At 47.6% G+C, this 25,000-nt stretch overlaps 1 protein-coding gene across 2 annotated transcripts in view; it reads left to right on the top strand.

Annotated features, from left to right (window-relative positions):
• ebf1a (EBF transcription factor 1a) overlaps positions 1–25,000 on the top strand; it is a 70,042-nt gene that overhangs the window by 32,691 nt on the left and 12,351 nt on the right. For both annotated transcript variants that reach the window (XM_056439468.1, XM_056439467.1), the window contains exons 7-11: positions 4,621–4,702; positions 6,127–6,268; positions 8,725–8,855; positions 11,375–11,501; positions 20,061–20,149. In XM_056439468.1, coding sequence (XP_056295443.1) covers positions 4,621–4,702; positions 6,127–6,268; positions 8,725–8,855; positions 11,375–11,501; positions 20,061–20,149 — 571 coding nt within the window. The remainder of the gene's footprint in view (positions 1–4,620; positions 4,703–6,126; positions 6,269–8,724; positions 8,856–11,374; positions 11,502–20,060; positions 20,150–25,000) is intronic.

Genomic DNA, 25,000 nt, shown 5'->3' with positions numbered 1-25,000 from the left:
GGGGGGGGGCAAGCCAGTCGGTTGAAGTGTCAGTGATGCATAGCCGACAGGGCGAACGAGAGTTTCGGAAAACAGAGAGAGAGAGAATACGAGAAGTGAAAGTCTCCAACATTTGGTTCTCAGCCTCCCTGAAGGTGCGTCACCTTTGTGTCTCTTCGCTCCCGTCGAGTCACATTTCATTCGCGTCGATTTCCTGGACCAATCACAGCGCTTCGTTGCAGCGATGCCCGGTCCTCCCGCCCCGGTGAGTCCGAGACAAATGACTGCCCTCCGGAGCGCAGTGAGTTACACACCTCGCGAAGCGTATTATGAGGCGGACGCAGAGCTTTTCTTCTGGAGATGATCTGAGATGGAGGGATGGAGGGATGGAGGGGTGGAGGGATGGAGGGGGAGGGCTGAGTTATGGCTTCAACCACAGCTATTTTTACAGCGAGGAGGGGCAGAGAATAAAGAAATGAAGCACAAGGATGTACAATATAAATAATATACAGGGTTCATACGGTCATGGAAAACCTGGAAAAATCATGACATTTTAAAAATTGTTATTTCCAGGCCTGGAAAAGTCATAGAAATGTGTTCCATTCATATATGTTCATTTACGCAGAATAAACATTTATATATAATAAGACATATATAATATATATAGGAGATAATAATCAAACTATTGTCCCTCATTTAAGGTTATATACTCGTGTACACACGGAGGTTTCACAATATTTTTGGTCATAGAAATTTGGTTTTAAGTCATGGAAAATCCTGGAAATCCATCGGCCAACATGTGTATGAACCTTATATATATATATAAATATATATATAAATATATATAAAATATATATATAAATATATATACATATATATATATATTTAAATATATATATATATGTATATATATATAATAATAATAATAATAAAAATTCATATATATATAAATATAATAATAATAATAATAATAATTTAAAGAAAAAATATATATATATATATTATTATTTTTACAGCACAGTGTGCAACAAAAGGACGAAGAGATGAAGATGCTATAACTACATTTAGAGGAAACCAGCCCAGAGTTCTAAAGTTCTCGTGTTAAATGTTGACAAGGAAAACAACTCTTTACCTCATTTGTTGCTAATGTTGTAAAATCACCAGGAACCCGGCGGCGTGGCCCTGCGAGGCGTCCTCGCTGTGAGCTCATCGCTGAGACAATCTTTACCTCCGCGCTAATAATATTTAGATGCTACAGGGATTACTTAAAAGTTGTGTTGTAATTGCTTTCCTTGTTTTTGTTGTTGTTTTTTTCATACTTCTTTATGGGCAGGAGGTGATTTTGTGTTTAATTGCTCCAAAGTGACAAATAATGCCCCTTATGATATGATGAAAGTGTGAGATCATTAAATTACGATCCGGCGAGCGGCGCCGCGTGTTGTTTATTCATTTCCCCCTTCGTTTTTTTTTCTTCTTCGCCGTTAGTAAATTCATGCCACGAGGCTTCAAGAGGCCAAGCGGTTATTTACACAAATTCACTTCCACGGCCGCTCCCGGATTTCGGGGGTAATTACGTGAGAGGAGCAAAATGGTTTTGATTTCATTTAATACGCCCGGCGCAGCAATTTGCAGCCGTAATATTTGGAGTCTGCAGAGGAAAACATCTTTAGAAAGTGGAGAGAGTTTAAAGCACAGACGGGGAGAAGAAGAAACTTTATGTTACAGTTTAACTTCATCAAGAGTTTAAATGACGTTATATTTGTACCAGAATCGTCTTTGTTGGCCATGTGCGTGTGCACATACGTGTTCTTTGACACGCTGTCGTCGTACATGCATGTGATTTACAACTGAGGTGTCTATAGAAATGTGTGTGTGTAGGTATTGGCATGTTTACCCTTATTTATATTAACATGTACTTTATTTTGAAGGATTATATGTGTCTGCATCTGTGTGAAGTAGTGAGCACATCCTTTATGTTTCATATGCATATCAAGAAAATGTAAGAATTATAAATTTTATCGCAAAAAAGTTTACTATATTTTACTATACTTACTAGATATGAGGTCTAAAGAATACCAGCTTTAGTCGCTCATTAATAATCAAAGATAACATTGTGATTCGTTAAATGCAGCTTCTCATTTATTAATACATAATAATATACATGTTAATACATAATAATAAACATGTTAATACATAATAATAAACATGTTAATACGTAATAATAAACATGTTAATACATAATAATAAACATGTTAATACATAATAATAAACATGATAATAGAGAGAAGAACTGAATTAAAGGCGGTCGCTCGGCTGTCAATCAGATTAAATCCATAAACCCGGATGCTAATCTCTCTTTTGCTGTTTGCATATCAACACGGACGGCCCTTCATCATGCACCTGCCCCCCCCCCCCCCCCACACACACACACACTCTGTTGCTCCCCCCCCCCGGATTCGACATGCTGCAGTTTTGTCGTGCCTTCCGTGCGGCCGCCTCCAGACACCTTAAGTCGTGTAAATAATGAATCAGATGATCCACGAGCGATGGAGACGGGGAGGACCGCGCCGCTGTACGGCTGACTTCCTCTCGCTGTCTCCTCCTCCTCCTCCTCCTCCTCCTCCAATCCAGACTCTCATATTGAACCCCCCCCATTTGGTCCCCTCTGACTCCGGCGACCTCGACTTTCCTCTCGCTACTTATCCATCATCCGTCCATCACGGATGCCTCGGAGGAGGAGGAGGAGGAGGAGAAGGAGGAGGAGGAGGACAGTCGGGGGGTGGGGGGAAGGAGACGGAGTCGATGAATTAAACAGGAGGTGCACAGCGAGGGAAGGAGGTGGAGTATGTTGGACAAGTGCAGGTGGTGCACAGCTGTCTGCGAGGCTGACCTCTGACCTCCAGGAGATAAGGAAGTTGGGAGACCCTCAGAGCCGGTGGGGTCCGACCGAGGGGAGGAGGAGGAGGAGGAGGAGGAGGAGGAGGAGAACTCCATCTCTCCGCTTCATGAATTATTGAGATATTGGCCTACAGCTCCTAAAATATACAGGAGGACGCTCTGTCCCTCCTTCCTCGTCCGTCCGTCTATCTCTCCATCACTTCTTTCTCTACACCCCTCCCTCTCTCTTCCCCCTCTTTTCAGTCAGAGTCGGCCTCTTGCAGCGAGATCGTAAATCAGAACGCAAACAAAGACAGAAAAGCACAAAAAGAGAGAGAGAAGAGAAAGAGAGCCTGCTATTCAGATCATAAGAGGAGGAGAAGAGAAGAAGAGAAGAAGAGAAGAAGAGAAGAAGAGCGCTCCACCACTAACCAGCTGTCACGCATTTACAAGTTACATCAGATGCTTGTAATGTGAGACACGACTCAGACCATTCATCTTCCTCCCTCGCTTCTTCTTCTTCTTCTTCTTCGAGATGAAGCAATTGTCCAAGTCACGCTGCTGCTTACTGTGTTTCTCTTGACATGTGTGTGTGTGTGTGTGTGTGTGTGCGTGTGTGTGTGTGTGTGTGTGCGTTTGTGTGTGTGTATGTGTGTGTGCGTGTGTGTGTGTGTGTGTGATTATAAGGCACTTGGCTCCAATCTCGCTGCCCAGTGCAGAATTTCTTCGCCATAACAAATGAACAGAGGGAAGAAAATAAGACATATGAAAGAAAAGCTGAGCAAAGGAGTGATTCTCTCTCTCTCTCTTCCTCTCTCTCTCTCTTTCTCTTTTTTTCTCTCTCTCTCTCTCTTCTCTCTCTCCCTCTCTCTCTCTCTCTCTCTCTCCCTCTCTCTCTCTCTCTTTCTGCCGGAGATCTGTACTGTAAGCACTTTCAGCTGTCAGCACTTCTTTGAGCTCCCTCAAAGAAGAGGGGGGGGGGGGGGAGGATGTTGTAGTTTTTTATTTTTTTAACTTTCCCTCTTTCGGAGACATTCCTGTTTATTTGTACACGCCGCTGTTTATTTCTTCGCGGTTCATTTGATATTGTTTCTTTTTCTTTTCCAGAGAGACACAAACACGGGATGCTGGCAGAGAGAGAGAGAGAGAGAGAGAGAGAGAGAGAGGGAGAGAGAGAGAGAGAGAGAGGGAGAGAGAGAGAGAGAGTCGTACTGTAGCTCCAGTGAAAGAAGAAGTTGTCGGGCTCGGAGCCTCGGGGACGAGCGAGGGAATAAAAAAATGTCAGCCGTCCCCCTTTTTCTTCTTTCCCCCCCCCCCTCCTCCCCCCCTCATTAAGTATTGATGCGGGTAGGCCATCCGTTGCCATCTTAGCTCATTAATAATGCACGGCAGGTGCTGTGGATGTGGTCTCTCACACTGAGATTGAGGGAGGAATGGCAACGCATCGTAGCTACGGCAAAAAAATACCTCCGTCACATGTGGGGGGGTGGGGGGGGGGGGTGACAGCAGCTCACAGATGGATCCACAAGCCAGCGTCTCACTCAATATCCCTTTTTTTATTTATTTTTTTCATATATTGAAAAACTCCCGTCGTCATAAACCTCTGACGGGCGGCGTGCGTCGCCGATGTTTTATTAGTTTTATTTGTGCCGTGTGATTTATTGAAGCGGCTCGTCGATACGCCGCGAATACGCTCAGTGACAGACAGCCGCTCGCTCGCTCGCTCGCCCGCTCACTCGTCTTCTGTTCTTTATGCACACGCAGGTTCTTCCTCAAGTTCTTCCTCAAGTGCAACCAGAACTGCCTGAAGAACGCGGGGAACCCTCGAGACATGCGGCGCTTCCAGGTGAGGACCAACGCCCGGGAGGGAAGACTCACTTTTATTTATCAAATTATTATAAAATATATTCAAGACGTTGACGAGTTTATAAATAATGACTTTTATAGTTTAATATCAGAACACAGTGTTTTTATAGACTGACTTTTAGGAGTATTTACACCACTGTTCAAAAGTTTGGGGCCAACCAGATAATTTGGTGTTTTCCATGTAAACTCACACTTTTATTCATCAAATTAATATAAAATTAATATAAAATATAGTCAAGACATTGAAGTATATTATTATATTGTAAATATTAATGAAGTTCTTCTTGTCTCTCAAAGGAAGGCCAGTTTTATAGCTTCTCTCAGCAGCATAACTGTTTTCAGCTGCTCTCACATAAAAAGGGTGTTCAAGTGTTTTCTACCCCTTCGCTAGTCTTCTAAGGCGATAACACAATGTACCATTAGAACCCTGGAGATGGGCCTCTAGACACCTCTGTAGAGACTTCATTAACACCAGAGAATAGTCATGTACACATTAACTAGAGAGAGAGAGGATTTAAGGACATTTCTAAGTGACCCCAAACTTTTGAACGGTGGTGTAGTTTTTACACTCAGATCTGGCAACGTGTGAAACAAAGCGTGCTATAGGGTCCTCAAACAGCCAGTCAGCACACACACACACACACACACACACACACACACACACACAGCCGAGCATCTGGCCCCCGAAGAGACGATATTCCCCCGAGGAGACCCAACGCAGAGCTGCAAGGAGGGTTCGTGTCTCCCTAGTGGTCAGAAACAGAACTACAAGGGCATGTTGTAATAGTGGATGTCGTTGTGTTTCTGACCACTAGGTAGAGTTTGAAGAACAACATTCATATTTATTATTATTCGCCTGCACAAAATCTTTTACAATCGGCGTATAAAGTTAAATATGCAACACAATCAACTTTATACGGCGATTCTAAAAAAGTTAGTGTCTGCAGGCTTAAATAATTCAGAGTCACATATTTAAGAAAGTTAATCAGAGTTAGTCCAGAATAAAAATATATTTAAAAAAAAAGGTTTATATTAAACTTTTATTTCAACTCAAAACTCTAAATATTAAAAAAGAATAAGATACATACACAATCACACGTAAAACAATTAAACAAAAGAAGATTTCTTCCCTTTTTCCCCCCATGAAAGGTGTTTTTTTCTATTTCTTGGGAGTTGATCCTGATCCGATGTGAAAGGTCAAAGGTCAGGGAGGTCGTGTGTGGACAGATTGTAAAGCCCTCTGAGGAGAAGTCATAATTTGTGACATCGGACTGTATAGAATAAGCTGAATTCAAGTTGAATTGAACGTCTCCGTTCACCCCGTCTGAGGAAGAGACGCCACATAACAGAGTATAGAACACCGACGGCGCGCACCGTCGTCTCACCGCGGCCTCCTCCCTCCAGGTGGTGGTGTCGACCACGGTGAGCGTGGAGGGTCACGTGCTCGCCGTCTCCGACAACATGTTCGTGCACAACAACTCCAAACACGGGCGGCGAGCGCGCCGGCTGGACCCGTCGGAAGGAGCGCCGTCCTACCTGGAGCACGGTAACGAGACAAGCCCCGCCCCCAAAGCTTCCTCTGTCTCCATCTCTCTCTGTTCCCCTCCTCCTCCTCCTCCTCCATCACCCCGTTCCCCCCCTCCTCCTCCTCCTCCATCACCCCGTTCCCCCCCTCCTCCTCCTCCTCCATCTCCATCACCCCGTTCCCCTCCTCCTCCTCCATCACCCCGTTCCCCCCCTCCTCCTCCTCCTCCTCCTCCATCACCCCGTTCCCCCCCTCCTCCTCCTCCTCCATCTCCATCACCCCGTTCCCCTCCTCCTCCTCCTCCATCACCCCGTTCCCCTCCTCCTCCTCCATCTCCATCACCCCGTTCCCCTCCTCCTCCTCCTCCTCCTCCATCACCCCGTTCCCCTCCTCCTCCTCCTCCTCCTCCTCCATCACCCCGTTCCCCTCCTCCTCCTCCTCCATCACCCCGTTCCCCTCCTCCTCCTCCTCCTCCTCCATCACCCCGTTCCCCTCCTCCCTGTCTGGCTCCTCACTCAACCCCTCTTCTGTCTGCGCTCCATCCCTCTCTCGCGCTCTCTTTCTTATCTCTCTCTGCCGCCGCTGCTTCTAACTTTCCTCCCGTGTCGGAGCTTAGAGAGGAGCGAGTGCAGTCGGAGTCTCTCGCCTGTCCCTCGTGCCCCCCCCCCCCCCCCGGGCTCTGCCTCTGGGCCTTCTTTTTTCCAGCTCTGCCTCGCATAAGCACCGTGTGTCTTATGAGGTCTGTTCTGCTTAAAGCCAACACACTGGCTTTATTTCCTCGGAGACCTGCTTTTTATCCTCCAACCCTCCATCACTCCCCATCCCTCAGGTTTACTCCCCCCCCCCCCCCATCGCATGCACAGCCAAACCCCAAACCTTTAATACTTCATAATGACATGTGCACATGATTTAGGAGGCCGCACTGATTCCCAAACCCCTAATCCACTTATTTTCTCATTTCGATTTCCCAGACATTGAATAAGAGAAACATATTTTTTTTTTTTTATCTTTGAGGGAAAGTCAACCTCAGGGATGATAATGACAAAAACGAAGAGGGGATTTACATGCCGGCCCCCGCCGGTCGATCTCATTCGGATCGAACGCCGCGGTTAAGCCTCGTCCTCCGACTCGTCCGCCGCGCTTCAAAGAAAGTTCACGGAGACGTCGGCGAGACTCGAGATTCTCCCGCCGAACGCAGAGCGCGTGTTCCCGGTGTCGGAGGACATCGTTTGGGAATTTCCTCCCGATGACGGCGGGTTGGGAGGAGGAGGAGGAGGAGGAGGAGGAGGAGGAGGCGAGAGGAAGGGATGAACGTGCACGATGGCGTGAAGAGGAAATGAAAAGAGGCGAGGCGGCGGCTCCTTTTGGTTCCCTGTCCGTGTGTGTGTGTGTGTGTGTGTGTGTGTGTGTGTATGTGTGTGTGTGTGTGTGTGTGTGTGTGTGTGTGTGCACGCTCCACTTTCACTACTTTCGGGGCTCATTTCAGGCGGTAATAGATGAGCGGCGCACGCAGGCGAACAGATGGCGCCGAGGAACACCCCAAAGTATAATCCTATCACATGGATTCACGTTCCACCATCTGGTTAATCCACACACACACACACACACACACACACACACACACACACACACACACACATGGAAGCGCACGTATCAGCAGGCTGTGAAAGGAGGCATCGCGGCCGTGATGACGGCCACAGACTGACGCTCGGCGAAGGTTGATCTCTGCGGGCCGAACATCGCTCCGGCCCGTCGGGGATCAGCAGAACCAGAGTCAGAGGCTAAAGGCGGGGGGGGGGGGGGCTAGTCTAAAGTGGATTATGCCGCTTTACAGAATTACAGCATGTCTGACAAACTGCGTATCTGTCGAGGAGATTTAGTTTGTACAAACATGCATTTTCCCCGATGCTGTTCTTTTTTCTTCCGTCGCGATAAAGTCGAATAAGAATCACAGAGCCCGTCCAACGCCACGGGAAGGTGCTTCATCTGTTATTCCACGAGTCAAAGAGGATATGTTTTTTAGAGGAAAACTTTTTAAAAACGCATTAAAAACATCCCTGAAATGAGCCGCCCCCCCTGGTGGCCGAGCGCTGCAGGTGCAGCGGCGCGGGGGTTAATGACGGCGTGGCATTCGGGGGACGTGGTCGCTGTCGGCTCCGCCCGGCTCCCCGGCCGCCGCCGCGTGGCCTTTGATCAGACGCTCAGCACACCTGACATTTACACGGCCGCACGCTTCGCCCCGTGTCATAAAACAAGCGCTCCTCCGCCGCCGCCGCCGCACCTCGCTCACCGGGGCAGGGGTGATGTTTAATAACAGCGTATAATCACTCTGATTAGTATTCCTCGCTCGCCCCCCCTCCCCCGACCCCTGGGAGAGAGGTGATGTGTGTGTGTGTGTGTAGGAGAAGAGGGCCCCATGCATTATGCCAGTAGCAGAGAGCATTCTGGGTAACGTGTCCCGTCTGTGACTCCCTCAGCGACCCCGAGCATCAAGGCCATCAGCCCCAGCGAGGGCTGGACCACGGGGGGCGCCACGGTCATCATCATCGGGGACAACTTCTTCGACGGCCTGCAGGTCATCTTCGGAACCATGCTGGTCTGGAGCGAGGTGAGGGTCACCGCCGGGTCATCGGAGTGTGTGTGTGAGTGTGTGTGTGTGTGTGTGTGAGAGTGTGTGTGTGAGTGTGTGTGTGTGTGAGAGAGTGTGTGTGTGAGTGTGTGTCCCATTTTAAACAAACGTGTGTTTGGTCCTCTTGTCTCAGGAGTGTTTTTTTATGTTGTCCTCACTTATTGCAGGTTAGAGATGCTTTGCCCCACAGATAGTTTCATTCAGAGCTTTTTGAAGCTCCAGAGGTGAAACTATCCAATATTTTGAAGAAAAACTATAATTCTTTTGGAAAATATCAATAATTTTGTCACAGAATTATGTTTTTTTAATGTTTTCCTTACATATTGCACTTTAGAAATATTCTGCTCAGATAGTTTCATTGGGAGCTTTTTGTTTTTAAATGTTCCTTATTGCACTTTAGAGATGTTCTGCTCCACATATAGTTTCATTAGAAGCTTTTTGAAGCTCAACAGGTGTGGAACTATGCAATATTTCAAAGAAAAACTACAAAAAAGCAGAAAATATGCATCATTTTGTCACAGAATCATGTTTTTTAAAATGTTGTCCTTACTCATTGCACTTTAAAAATGTACTGCTGCACAGATAGTTTCATGAGGAGCTTTTTAAATCTCCAGAGAGTTAAAACTATGCAATATTTAGAAGAAAAACTACAACAAAATGAGAGAAAAACCATAATTGTGTCACATAATTATGTTTTTTTAATGCTTTCTTCACTTCTTGCAGTTTAGAGATGTTCTGCTCCACAGATAGTTTCATTCAGGATCTTTTTAAAGCTCCAAAGAGGTGAAACTATCCAATATGTCAAAGAAAAACCCACAGAATTATGTTTTTTAAACGTTTTTCTTACTTATTGTAGTTTAGGGATGTTTCTTCTCCACAGATAGTTTCATCAGGAGCTTTTTCAAGGTACAGAGAGTCAAAACTATGCAATATTTAGAAGAACAACAAAAAAACTGGTGAAAAATATCCATAATTTTGTCACAGAATGATGTTTCTTGAATGTTTTCCTCCCTTATTGCAGTTTAGAGACGTTCTGCTCCACAGATAGTTTCATCAAGAGCTTAAATTTACAAAACTTAGCGAAAAGACCATCATTTAGTCCCATAATGATGTTGTTCTTACTTATTGGTCGTCTGGTCCCTCATCACACACTGAGCATCTCTGGATGCTGTAAACTAAACGACATCGATTCATCAATCAAAAGTGGAATATTTCCAGTAATTTCAAGTTGAAGTAAAATGTTAAGTTAAATTTAGATACAACGTTGTTGGTTTGAGCTTTGATGTTCCTCTTCTCTGCGTTTCACGACCACGTGACGAGAAAAAACCCGAAATAGATCATTAATAACGACAATGATCAGAAGCACCTTGCCGGCCTCCTCCTCCTCCTCCTCCTCCTCCTCCTCGCTCTCCGTCGCCACGTTTATTTTCGGCACATCTCTTTTCTCCGGCTCCACTTTCTGCCTTCAATTACGCGTCTCTGAACATGTGCAATACGAATATCTCTTTGTACGGCGGCTGCCACGCGACTAAAATGTAAATGCAGCGTGTGTGTGTGTGTGTGTGTGTGGAAATTGAAGGTCAGCGAGCCGCACCGCTAAACAGCTTCGTCTTTAGCGGAGGAATAATTCTATAAAAAGCTCCGAATTCACGAAGCCGAGACGTGAGCGGGGGGGGGGGGGGGGGGGCCAGGCGGCGGCGGAATGAAAGCGTAGCTAAGTGAGCAATGAAAGGGACGATGCGGCACACACACACACACACACACACTCACACACTCACACACACACACACTCACACTCTCACACACTCACAAACACGCACACACACTCACACACAAACACACTCACACACACTCACGCACACACACACACTCACACACACACACGCACACACTCACATGCACACACTCACACTCACAGACACGCACACACACACACACACTCACACACACACTCACAGCTTTGAGCGCCAGTCGACGGTCGCGGAGAGGAGAACTCAGCGAGGTCTCGTCTGTGTTTGGTCTTGTTACCGTTCTCCCTTCAAAGACCCTTCAACACACACACACACTCACACACACACACTCACACGCACACACACACACACACACTCACACACACACACTCTCACTCACTCTCACCGTCAGCCTGTTTAAGACGCATGTGTTGCTTTAATGTGGCTAACGGCGGCGCGACCGACACGGAGACGAGCGTATTATGCGTAACGGCTGCAGAGGGGAGGTGTGTTTATTCATAATCAGATAACTGCTTCTGACCCCCCCCCCCCCCCCCCATGTCAGCGCTGATAACCGCCCCCAGCCTCTCAGTGACATTGCCTTCGGGCTCCGGGCGCCACCTGAGGGCCTCAGCGCGTCGCTTTCAGGCCGATTATACGAAGGAAAGAAAAGTCAAATGCTGTAAATGAATGAATAAGGGAGGGGATCCTCTATGTTTACTGTGTGAAGTTTCACTGTGTTCGTCTCTGCCCCCCCCCCCCCTGCAGCTGATCACCCCCCACGCCATCCGGGTGCAGACTCCGCCCAGACACATCCCCGGGGTGGTGGAGGTCACGCTGTCATACAAATCCAAACAGTTCTGCAAAGGCACACCTGGACGCTTCATCTACACAGGTGAGGCCTCGTCACGACGCTCACACACACAGAGGGTCCACCTCAACAACAACAACAACAACAACAACTGGACATGAAAACTGTAATCACGTAAAAAAAAAAAAAACTTTTTAGGATTGATTATTTGCAATATCACGCGCTGCACCCTTTATTGGTGGAGGAACCACATATGGTAACTTCGTTGATGATTTTCTACCTACAAACAACATCTATTTGTTGTAATGTCTCAACAGTAAAACAGTGTTGCTGTGTCCTCCAAGAGCACTTTAGTGTTTCAATGAGAGCCAGAAAGGGTTAAACATCCATTCATCTTTTCCTCAACCAGAAACATGCACACTCATCGATTTAGAATTCAGCAAAGAGAAAAGAGAGAGAAGAGAGAAAAGAGAGAGAAGAGAGAGAAAAGAGAGAAGAGAGAGAAGAGAGAAAAGAGAGAAAATAGAGAGAAGAGAAAAGAGAGAGAAGAGAGAGAAGAGGTGTTTATCCTCTTTCATGAAGCAGTTGAAGGTCGTGAGGAGGTTTAACCTTTCTGACGAGGGGGATTATTGAGATTTAACCCCGTCGGAGGCGTGAGGAGGAGGAGGAGGAGGAGGAAGAAGATGAGGAGGAGGAGGAGGAGGAGGAAGAAGATGAGGAGGAGGAGGAGGAGGAGGAAGAAGATGAGGAGGAGGAAGAAGATGAGGAGGAGGAGGAGGAGGAGAATGTGACGTGAGCTGGAAGCGTTGCAGGAGAGGGAGAGAGTGGATGTGAAGCGGTGATTAACCAACGCGAGGCCACAGGTCCCCCTCGTCTCGTCTTCGTCTCGTCTTCGTCACGTCTTCGTCTCGTCTTCGTCACGTCTTCGTCACGTCTTCGTCTCGTCTTCGTCACGTCTTTGTCTCGTCTTCGTCACGTCTTCGTCTTTGTCTCGTCTTCGTCACGTCTTCGTCTCGTCTTCGTCACGTCTTCGTCTCGTCTTCGTCTCGTCTTCGTCACGTCTTCTGGGATCCTCACCGTTTTCCCCCCAATCGCTGGACGGGTTCCACGCCCGTGTTTGTCGACTTAAGGGAAACGCTGCGATAGGCCTTCTGTGTTTGTTTGTACACACACACACACACACACGCACTCACACACGCACTCACACACACACACACACACACACACACACGCATATTGACAAGTAACTGCATTACTGAGACAGAGGGCAGATGGGTGGGCAGCCTTTGCCATGCCAGAGCTGTCCAACAGCCAAACGCATAGAGCTGTGTGTCTGTAGGTGTGTGTGTGTGTGTGTGTGTCTGTGTGTGTGTGTGTGTGTGTGTGTGTGTGTGTGTGTGCAGCCGTTTTAATGTGCCAGACATGTGGGAACCGTATGCATAAACGCCCTCCCTCCTCCACTCTCTCCCCTTGTCACATTCACTTATTCAAAACTTGCTTCTCTGGATGAATTCACCCCCCCCCCCCCACACACACTCCTCCCCCCCCTCTCCCCCACACACACACTCCCCCCCCCCCCTCTCTCCCTCTCTCTCTCTCTCGCTCTCTCTCCGCCTCTTGGCTTCCACGGAGAGGCGTGTATATAGGAGCATCTCAACAGGTGAGAGGGTAGCAAGAGGTCATCCGGTGGGAGTCCAACACACACACACACACACACACATTGACACACACACACACACACATTGACACACACACACACACTGTGCCGCTGCTGGCACCTTCACAGTGACACAATGGACCGTGTCGAGGCACAGATCCCAGTTCCACTCCTCACACACACACACACACACACACACACTGACACACACACACACACACACACACACTTCACCTTTTTGCTGTTCCACGTTTTTCTCAGAGCGAAGGAGGAACCGGCTCGCCGTTTTTTGGGATCTCGGAGACGTGCAGGCGGAGAACACGTAGGGATAGAGGGATGGACACGGAATTTGGAGCATAAAAAAATAATTTTTTTAAGCAATTGATGAGAGTGGAGAGAGTTGGATGAGGGGAGGAGAGAGAGAGAGAGGGAGAGAGGGAGGGAGGATTACCGAGGGCCGCGTGGCCCTCCTGGGTCCGGTTGGCACCAGTCGGAGCCCAGTTGCCAGTGGGTACTAATCATGGAGGATTGGCAGCGCTGCATGGCAGCTGGCAGCTCGCGTGCACACACACACACACACACACACACACACACAGACTGCATATACTCATATATTACACACACACACTGAATTGCATTGGGGACAGCTGGCATTGCTAATCAACTTCAGCTGAGGAGAGGAAAGCGAGCAGCGAGCAGACCTAATGAAGTCAACACACACACACACACACTCACACACACACACACACACACACAGCCCATCTATAGGTTTACCCTCCTCCATCCTCCTCCTGATCATTGATACCCCACACCCGAGTGGAAACATGTCCGCCACAGTCCAGGACGGAGGAGGAGGAGGAGGAGGAGAGGAGGAGGAGAGGAGGAGCTCTCCCCGTGACGTGTCCTCTGTCCTCTATCCTCTGCACTCAAAAAAACGATTCAAGCCCTTCTTAGAGGTGACACATTTAACTATTGTTTGAAACATTTAAATAAATTAATTACAAAACGAAGATATTTACATTGAATGGGTGTAACACAAAATGTATGAATACTTTCATTTATTAGATTTATTTAGGTTACACTCACAAAAACGATTCAAGCCCTTCTTCGAGGTGACACATTTAAATATTGTTTGATACATTTAAATAAATCAATTACAAAAATAGATATTTATATTTAATGGGTGTAACACAAAATGTATGAATACTTTCATTTATTAGATTTATTTAGGTTAGATGGTGTGCATATCAACTCAAAATAAATGTGTTTCATTGAGGACTACCCTTTGCGCATGCGCCAGCTGAAAATCAGTTGTTTACAAGGTGAAGACACTTTCAACGCTGTACGGTGGTGTAGTGGCTAACACTGGTGCCTCAGAGCCAGAGGGCTGTGGGTTCAATTCCCAGTTGGGGCTTTCCTTCTTTGTGGAGTTTGCATATTTTGTCAGTTAGTTAGTTTATATTTTGAGTTGGACAAACATAAATTAATTTAATTTAATGAATATCGTTATTTTATTTTAGATGTATTTGACACAAATGAGTTGGACTAACTTAATTACATTGTATTGCACTGATGTGCTAAATTTGAGTTGGAGTTGCATATAATTATTGGATGGAAAACCTGCCAACAATTTAATTGAGTTCATCCAATGAGTCATTTCTTTGAGTGTATCCTCTGTCCTCTGTCCTCTATCCTCTGTCCTCTGTCCTCTGTCCTCTATCCTCTGTCCTCTGTCCTCCGTCTCCAAGGACTCGGCGGCCATTAGACTTTCCAGAACGCTCCAATTAGGCTCATCAAAGGCAATTAAGCTCCCCGCCGATAAGAATGAAATAATCTTTTTTTTCTTTTTCTTCTTGTCTTTTTATCCCCTTATCCCTCTCTCTCTCTCCCTCTGCCCTCTGCCTCTCCCACCTTGAGGGGCTGAGAGCTCTCCCTAATCTCTCTCTCTCTCCCTCCCTCTCTTTCTTTCATCATCAAGTCACCCCCCCCCCCCCCTGTATAAATGCGCCCCGTGTTGCTTGTGTATCACCTTTTTACTGGATTGCTGTCTTTGTAACATTCGTCAGAGATGCTCTCCCTTTTCTTTTCTCCGTGCGATACAGAGCGATAATACTCTCTGCCACCGATGTGTGTGTGTGTGTGAGTGTGTGTGTGTGTGTGTGTGTGTGTGACACCGGGATGCTGGCCATAGATTGGGGGAGTTGATGAATCACCCTGTCGTTCAAAAGGCAATCCCTCCCTCCTCAGTATGCAGCCGTGTCTGCTTAGTGCTTCCTCCCCAGCGCCGGCTGATATTAAAAGGCTCCGCGGGCTCACATTAAGGCCGCGCGGCGCGGGGGCGCGCGGGGGCGCACCGGCACGCGCGCACGTGCACGCACCAACATTAAGGGGGGGGGGGTTCTCAGCACTGAGTGCAGATTAGGTGTGTAGGAAACATCACTCAGGTGCCACGGCGAGGAGGAGCGAAGGGAAGGAAAGTGAGGTGAAAGACAAAAGTCAAGAGCGGTATTTAAACCCGGCTGAGATCCCCATCCCCCCCCCCCCCCACACACACACACACACACACCTCAGTGCTCCAAATTAGTTTGAGGCGCGCTGGAGGAAGGACTATCAGTTGTCTGTCAGCCTTCTTCTCAGACGACGGGAGTGAAACGCACAAAGAGTCGAGGAGTTGTGATCAACATCCTCCAGGAAGCTAACGTTTATTTTAGAGCTCAAGTTAAAGACGCGGGGTCACTTCGCTGGACGTCTGCAAATAAGTTTGAATCGTGTGGATGTCACCACGTTGCAGTCTGCAGAGTCAACGTCAGGATCATAGACGTTCATCTGCACGTGTCCATTCAGACACACACACACACTCAGACACACACACACACACACATTCAGACACACACACTCAGAGGCAGCGCGTAGTCAAGCTAACGTTTATTTGAGCTCAAATCAAGCCGATCTACATGATTACTGAGCTGAATATTCACAAATAAGTTCAAATATCTGACGCTGACAGAATCAACGTCAGCATCAAACAGCTTTACGGATATATTCCACGTCCACACACACACACACACACACACACACCCACACACACACACTCAGACACACACACACACAGATCCAGCGCGTCGTCATCTGGTAATAAAAGCGGGGTGCAGCCACGGAGACGGTCGATGACGCGCCCTGCGCCTGTTGCTGAACGCTCGTCTCTTATTGAGCGTTTGGGTGGAGGCTGTTGATTAAACCGGCCGCTCTCCAGCTGGAGGTCTCCGCGCCGCCGCCGCCGCGTTTAACCGGGAGGATGAGATCCCCCCCCCCCCCCTGTTTGAGATTGAGATTAATTTCCTGCACCGTGTGGCTTGTCTTCCCTCTTTAGCGCGCCGCGCTCTTATTACGGCGGCATCTGCTCCGCGATGATGGCGTAAATGAATTTGGGGGGGGGGGGGGGGGTTCTTATGTTTTTTTTCTATACATCTTAAATCAAGCGCACGTGTTTTACCTAGAATCTGCATCCTGAGGAGCTGTCGGCTCCTTAACTGTCGACGCTCACACTTTTTTTGCACCAGGTAATTAGAGCTTAGGTTGTAGCAGCATCCACACCTCCATTGATTTGTAGGAGCGTCCTCCTTCCCTCCCTCCCTCCTTCCCTTTCCTTCCCTTTACTTCCCTTTCCTTCTTCCTCTATAGGATCCAAAAGAAAGCTCCACTCATCTGTTTTCTGCGTGAGTTTCCAGCCGCGCATTAGTCTCCCTGACATGTTCAAGCGATGCTTTATTTAGCTTGTCGGATTCTGCAAATAAACGCAATCTCGTGGTTTATGGAAAAATGGATAAAAATTAGATTGTACGGTATTGATCCGGAGTGTGAGTATAGTCGGTGGGAGGGGGGGGGGGGGTATATATAGGTGTGTGTGTGTGTGTGTGTGTGTGGTGGTGGTGGGGGGGAGCTCTCATCTGTGTGAGGGGTGGGGGATGCGGGGAGAAATGAAGCCGTAATTCAGGGCTATTGAACCCCCTGCCACTGGCGGCATCGATCGCAAGGCAGCGCTTATGAGATCACACCTGAGCACTAGAGACTGCAGAGGGGGGGGGGGGGAGACGGAGCGAAGGAGTGGGAGAGAGAGAGAGAGAGAGAGAGGGTTGTGATATGATCACTGTCTGAGGGCCTGTTAAGGTGTTAACATCAAGCCTCAGAGCCAATTACCTAACCCTGCTAGTGCCACGCCCGCTCAGAGACTCAGGAGGAGACAGGCTGGACACTTACTGCAGCCTCCTCCTCCTCCTCCTCCTCCTCCTCCTCCCCCCTCGTGTTTCCAGGACTACACCACCACCGTGCTGACCTCTCAATCCCCCCTCCACCCACCACCACCACCACCACCCTCCTCCTATACTCATTGCCCCCCTCCCCCAAAGCTCATACGTCCAACACCCCTCTCCACCCTCCTCCTCCTCCTCCTCCTCCACCTCCTCCTCCTCTCACCCCCTCACCCCTTCATACACACTCCCCCTGCGGCTCTGTGGGTTATTATAGTGAAATATGAAGCGGTGTGGATTCTGGGCTTCATGAAATTTCCATGAGCATTGATCTGATCTGATGCGGGTGATTGCTAGGTGAATCCCTTCAGTCCAGGGCTGTTGCTCATCTATTCATTTATTTATGGCAGTTATGTTTTACTGGCTTTGATTTGCTCTTCTGGAGAGCGACAGCTAAGGATTATAAATATACCTGGATGGGAAAAGTGTGCTTTGAATGCCGGAGTGAGTGCGACACTTGTTTTTCTTCCTCTCGCTAATTCCTGTTGGGAAATGTGAGAGATATCGAGTATATATATGTATATATATACATATATATATATGTATATATGTATGAAATATATATATATAATATATATATTTAAAAAATATATAGAGTATATATATATTATATATATGTATTATATATATATATAATATATGTATTATGTATATTTATTATATATATAATATATATATATATCCTATATAGTATATATATTTACTGTATATATATATTATATATATATATTATGTATATATTTATTACATATATATATAATATATATTATATATATATATATATATATTTATTACATATATATATATTATATATATACTTTATATATATATAATATATATATATAAGAGCATCAAATGTCAAGTTAATCCCCCCAAAGAGACTCAGCCAGCAGGTAGTTAGTGGTGCAAACTCCTCTTCTGGTTTATGGCCCTTGAAAACGAAAACAATATCAAATCCACTGTCAATTACCCAAAGTGTCTCTTTATTTGTAAGACGTGATATCTGTGTGCGTCTTAAGAGGGTTTTTCTTGATGCTATTGTTCACTCGTGGCTCATTTGGCACGTCGGTGGAGAGCTGATAAAAAATTCATCATGCAAAACAAAAGCCCAGAGAGAGGATGTTGTGTTGGAGCAACAATCCCTCCTCACTCCTAATCCGGGGCAAAGCCTCCTTCAGGGCTTTGGAGACGGACGTCGTGTCAAATATTTGTCCTCTCGGAGAAAAAATAAATAAATAACTCGCAGTTCATTCTGTCGCGTGCGATCGTCTCATTGTTTTGGGATTATTTTATCAGGCGGCCCAGCTGGGCCCCGTAACGCGTGTCGCTCCTCAGAAGTTGAGCCTGGGAGCCGTTCACCTTCTCTCTCTCTCTCTCTCTCTCTCTCTCTCTCTCTCTCTCTCGCTGCTGGGACGGCGCTCTGATGACGGTTCCGTGTGTTGCCATCTTTTTAGGGTCTCGAGGCCACGGCGAAGGCCCCCGGAGGTCCGACAGGACAGCTTGTACTCGAGGCCTTTTCATTCTTTTTTTAAAATTCTTCTGGGGGCCGCCTAGTCAGCGCGGCGGCTCAGATGTGAGACGAGCGGGGGGGGGGGGGGGGGGGGGATCGATACAGGCCGTATCTTCACGCTTCTTTTCCTTCAGTTTGTACAAACACACACATGTTGAAGCTGAACACACGCAGCTTTTTATAGGTCGAGAAAAAGTCTGTGCATCGACTCCCAAAGAGACACCGGGGGTGAAAGAGAGAGGGAGAGAGAGAGGGAGAGAGAGAGAGAGAGGGAGAGTACATTAGGGATGAATTGTGTGCAGAGAGCACTTATCCAACAGTCCTCCTCTGAAGTGTTTGTACTATAAAGCCTCAGATCTTCATTGTATTTATTCTAATGTTTAAATATTCATGGTAAATCTTCTCATATTCAATTACCGCAGCACGACCACGGCATGCCGAGAGAGAGAGGGGGAGAGAGAGAGAGGGGGAGAGAGAGAGAGAGGGGGGGAGAGAGAGAGAGGGAGAGCTTTTTCCCCGCTGCCTGGATCATCTAACTCTGCGTGCATGTGTGTGTGTGTGTGTTTGCTACTGAAAGTGTGTGTGTGTGTGTGTAGGTGTGTGCGTGTGTGTTTAGCTTGTTCCCCCAGAGCGATCAAGCCTTTGTTATATTGGAACCAGTTTCTGTAATTGCTTATATTAGTCGCTGATCAACGCAAGACCACAGGACACACACACTCACACACTCATACACACATACTCACACACACACACACACACACACACACACACACACACACACACACACACACACACACACACACACACTCACACACACACACTCACACACACACACTCACACACACACTCACACACACACACACACTCATACACACACACTCTCACACACACTCACACACACACACTCTCACTCTCTGCCTGATTCCTGACAGTCTTTTTATGAACCACCCAAAGCGACAAAGAGAGATTCATGACATCACAGGCAAACAAAGACGCAGCGGAGGACGCCCACGTCTCTCCGGCGTGGCGACGCTTTACTGTCCAATTTGTTCGCTCACGTGCGCGCTCACGTGCGCGCTCGTGTTCCTCGCGCCCGGATCCTCTCGTGTTCCTCGTCATTCAGGATCGAGCATTTTAAAAGTTGATGTTCCTCTTCTTCCTCCTCGTAGCGCTGAACGAGCCAACCATCGACTACGGCTTCCAGAGGTTACAGAAGGTCATCCCCAGACACCCCGGAGACCAGGAGAGGTTACCCAAGGTACCCCCCCCCACACACACACACACACACACACCTCATGTGTCTGTGCCGGTTGCCACATGCCATTATTTTAGAGGAATTTGCCTCGGTACCACAGATACGTATCGACAGCTAGAGCTTCATGAGCTCTATAACGACATAGTGCACGTTAGCATACACGTCTAACATAGTGCACGTTAGCATACACGTCTAACATAGTGCACATTAGCATACGCGTCTAACATAGTGCACGTTAGCATACACGTCTAACATAGTGCACGTTAGCATACACGTCTAACAAACACTTTTATTTGCGCAGCTGAAAAAGAAAAATAAAGGAAAAAAACTCGCACAAGCGACTCTTCATCCTGCAGTGAACGTCAGGTCATTTAGACAAAGTGGGAGAGGGATGTGATGGAGGGAGGGAGGGAGGGAGAGAGAGAGGGAGAGAGAGGGAGGGAGGGAGGGAGAGAGAGAGAGAGAGAGAGAGAGAGAGGAGAGAGAGAGAGAGAGGGAGAGAGAGAGAGAGAGAGAGAGAGAGAGAGAGGGAGAGAGAGATTTTTTTTGATTTTTGAAAAACACTTTATTTACATTTTTTCCATTACAACATTTCTTTAAAAATAAAGTGTTTAAAAAAATCAAATTGGTTAAAAATAATAGCACACAAACAAAACAAAAAAAACATTAAAACAAAAGAAAAACATGTTTTACCTAATAAAAAGTGGCGCAAACTCCAGCTCCTCTTCCACCACAGAACAAACAATATCTTTAAAACACCAGCGTTGTTTAAAAGCATCCAGGTCTCCAATGTGTTTATAAAATCTGAACTCCAGCCAGAGTCTGGCTCTGATGTTACAGAGCCACACTGCCCTGGCTTCCTGCCCCTCTCTGTTTTCCACCCGGGACTTCCTAGTTAAATAAATGGCCATTTTGGCTTCGCCGGATAAAAATTAAGGAGCTGCCATTTTCTTTTCCGTCTATTTGTAGGCAGCTCCCATGATAAAAACCTTCTCTGTAAAAGCCACATTAAAAAGACTAAAAACCAATGTTAAAAGAGCGAAGAAACTCAAAAGTCTCTTACACTCGTTAAAAACATGGTAAATAGTCTCCCGGAGGTCACAGAAGGGGCACTGGCTCAGGACAGCGGGATTGATTACCGAAATGAAAGCGTTGGACGCGACAGCACCGTGTAAAATCCGCCACTGGAGGTCAGCGGTCCTTTTCTTTAGGGGAGGCTTGTATAGGACCCCCCACTGCGGGCCAGGGCCTCCATGCCCAAGTCTCTCTGACCACACAGTGGGCGGTCTGTTGCACAGTCTGGACCTGTTGATACTCTTTACGAGGTTAAAATACAAAGTCTTCTTGTCTGCTTTGTTCAGTGTGCAGTTTTCTGGGTGGCTCGTTCTTAGCAGGGGGCCGGTGAGTCCCCCTAGCCCCGGGCTGAGGGAGATGTCTGGGAAGGGGTCTGCAGGGTCCGGCTCTGCTCTCTGCTGGCTGTAGTCGTTGAGGAGGCTCCTCTCCACCCCGGTCAGCCTCTGCCTCCACAGCTCCAGGAGCCTCCTCGCCACCCGGTCGGAATGCATCCCCAGCAGGGAGCCCAGGGCCGGGGGGTCGCTCAGCGTCGTCCCCACTGCATCCACCAACTGCTGCAGGCAAAGTGTCTTTGCTCGCAGCAGCGCCCCCGTTAGTCCAGGGGTGACGCTGCTGCTAATGTCCAGTCGTGCATTATAAATTAATGGTTCTCTCAACAACCAGAACAGAGAGTCAGACTGTGGGCACCTTTCGTGCTTAAAAAGGGCCCACGACTTAAAAACACCCTGATAAAAAGGAGGCAGCCCACTTAGTTTTAAAATGCTGGAGTCTATTAAAACAGAGCAGTATCCAGCCCCAGGTTGTCAGCACGTCTGAGGATGCAGCTGGCCACGCTCGCCACACTAAAACCCCGGACTCGTTAAAACTTCTGAACAAACTGTAATCTAAAAGTGGCCGTCCGGCTGGCCAGGTGGACAAGGCCCTGTCCCCTCCTCTCTGGCTAAAACAGCACCCCTGTGGCACCCAGTGTAGACCCTCCCAAAAGAAATCCACCATCTTCTTCTGTATGTTGGCTAAGAAGCCAGAGGGAGGGTCTAACACGGTCAACCTGTGCCACAGTTGGGATGCAATAAGATTGTTTAAAACCAGTACTCTACCCTTAAAAGACATCTGGGGGAGCAGCCACTTCCACCTGGAAAGTTTCCCCTCTATCTTCTCTGTGACGCCCTCCCAGTTCTTCTGGACCATGCTCGGTTTCCCCAGGTATATTCCTAAATATTTAAAACCGTCCTTTTTCCATATGAGCTTTTGTGGAAGAACCGAGGCCCACGCCACTCCCCCACAGCGAGGGCTTCGCTTTTCTTCCAGTTCACCCTCGCTGATGATGCCGTGCTAAAATCCTGTACTATTCGATTTAAAAGGTTTACATCATTTTGATTCTTGATAAAAACAACAACGTCGTCGGCATATGCCGATAAAATCATTCCTTTACTAAAACCAGGTAAAACCAAACCATGTAGGCTAGAGCGTATTTTAATGAGGAGGTGCTCGAGGAGAGTGCGAGAGCATCCCGGACAGAGCACAGCCCTGCCGGACCCTCTACCCACTCTAAAAGGAGCACACAGCCTGCCGTTTATCTTCAGCACACTCTCAACATTACTGTACAACACCTTGATCTTAGCTATGAAACCAGCGCTGAACCCAAACTTCCCCAGAACTTTCCAGAGGAAGCCGTGTTCAACGCGGTCAAAAGCCTTTTCCTGATCTAGAGAAATCAGACCAGTATCCATACCCAACGAGCTGGAGACCTCCAAAACGTCCCGAATGAGGTGGACGTTATCCACCATGGACCTGCCGGGCACACAGTAGGTCTGGTCCCGATGGAGGACCTGCTCCATAGCTCCCCTCAGCCTGGAGGCCAGGACCCTGGACAGAAGCTTGTAATCCACACACAGCAGAGACACAGGGCGCCAGTTACCGATGTCCTGCGGGTTTCCTTTCTTCGGCAGTAGCGTCAGCACTGCCCTCCGGCAGGACATCGGCATGGAACCAGAGGCCAGACTCTCGTTGAAGACGTCTAGGATGTCCCCTCCGAGGACATCCCAGTATTTCTTGTAGAATTCAGCGGGGAGGCCGTCGATTCCGGGGGCGCGCCCTGCATTCCCTGCAGGGCAGCTTTCAGCTCTTGGGGGGTTATGGGTCTGTCGAGCTCCTCATTAGTCTCCTCGGAGACCTGAGGCAGCTCCCCACAGAGCCCCTCCGTTGACTCTCCCTCCTCCCTATACTCAGTGGCATAAAGGGAGGAGTAAAACCCCACCGCTCGCTTCCGGATCTGGCTTGGCTCCACAACCGACTGCCCTCGTCCGTCAGCAGTGAGTGGATCACTCGCCCCTGCCCACTCCTCTTCTCCAGGCCGAAGAAGAAGCTAGAGGGAGTGTCCATCTCCGCGATGGTCTGGAATCGGGACCTGACCAGTGCGCCTTGCACTTTTACTTCGAACAGGTCGGCGAGAGCCGCCTTTTTACTTTTGAGGACTTCAATATGTCCTCGATCTCCTGTGGACTCGCTTAAACTTTCTAGGTCCACTATCTCAGTCTCCAGGTCCTTCATAGATCTGGTGACGTCTCTAGTGACGTTGAAAGTGTGCTGCTGACAAAGGAGCTTAATTTCCACCTTACCACGGTCCCACCACTGCCTAAGATTATTAAAATCACTCTTCCTCAGCCTAAAAATGCCCCAAAAATAAAACAACACCTCTCTAAAATTCCTATCGAAAGTTAATACTGTATTAAAATGCCAATATGCACTCCTGGGTAAAAAATTCCTAATAAAAACATGACATAAAACCAAAGAGTGATCAGTAAAACCAGCCGGAACAATGCTGCACATTTTTAAAATATTAAAATGGTGCTTAAAAACATAAATACGGTCTAACCTGGCTGAGGAGATCCTTCCCTCCCTAACGTGGGACCATGTGTACTGTCGGCAGTCCGGATGCATCCTTCTCCACACGTCCACCAGGCCGTGAGAATGGACCAGCCTCCTCAGCACCTGCTGTGAAGCTGGATGTGGCTCTGTGTGGTTTCTGTCATTAAAATCATCCTCTGTGCAGTTAAATCCCCCAAGAATAAAAATCCTCCGAGGCACAGTCATTTAAAACATCATTAACTTTGGATAAAAACAGCTGCCTCTCTGTCCCAGTTGTTGGAGCATAGATATTTATAAAAACCACGTTAAAAAGGTCGAACCGTGCTTTCACAAAGAACAGCCTCCCCTCCACGATGTTTGACCTCCAGTGACCGCGGGCTGAAGGCCCTGGAGAAGAGGAAGCCCACTCCTCCGCTGAGGTTGGTGTTGTGGCTCAGAAGGACTTCCCCCCCCCACTCCCTCCTCCAGTCCGCCTCGTTGGTGCTGTCGCTGTGCGTCTCTTGTAAGAAGAGAACATCGTTGGCCTTCATCTTGTTAAATTCATAAATTGATGTTCTCTTCTTACTGTCCCTCGCTCCATTTACGTTTAAAACTCCGACTCTGAATGTGTTCATTAAAAGAAAAGAGTTTAAAAAACAAATAAAACTTAAAACCAACAAATCAAATAAAACACACATTGGAGCTCTCCACCTCCCCCTGCTGGATGCACTCCTTCACTTTGGGTAAAAACTTTTTGATCCTAAAAACCTCTTGTCTGTCTAATTTGTTTCCCCTCATGTGGAAATGGCATGAGTGTACAAAGGCCACGAGGTCAGGGAAGTGATCCTTGACCTCTACTTTCTTTTCCTTTGTTTTGTGCAGAAACAGACTAATTTCATCAGCTGTATACAGCTTTTGCGTCTGACTACTTGT

Source organism: Pseudoliparis swirei, chromosome 19, assembly GCF_029220125.1.
Source record: "Pseudoliparis swirei isolate HS2019 ecotype Mariana Trench chromosome 19, NWPU_hadal_v1, whole genome shotgun sequence".
Lineage (NCBI taxonomy): Eukaryota > Metazoa > Chordata > Actinopteri > Perciformes > Liparidae > Pseudoliparis > Pseudoliparis swirei.
This window is presented reverse-complemented; position numbering and strand designations above follow the sequence as displayed.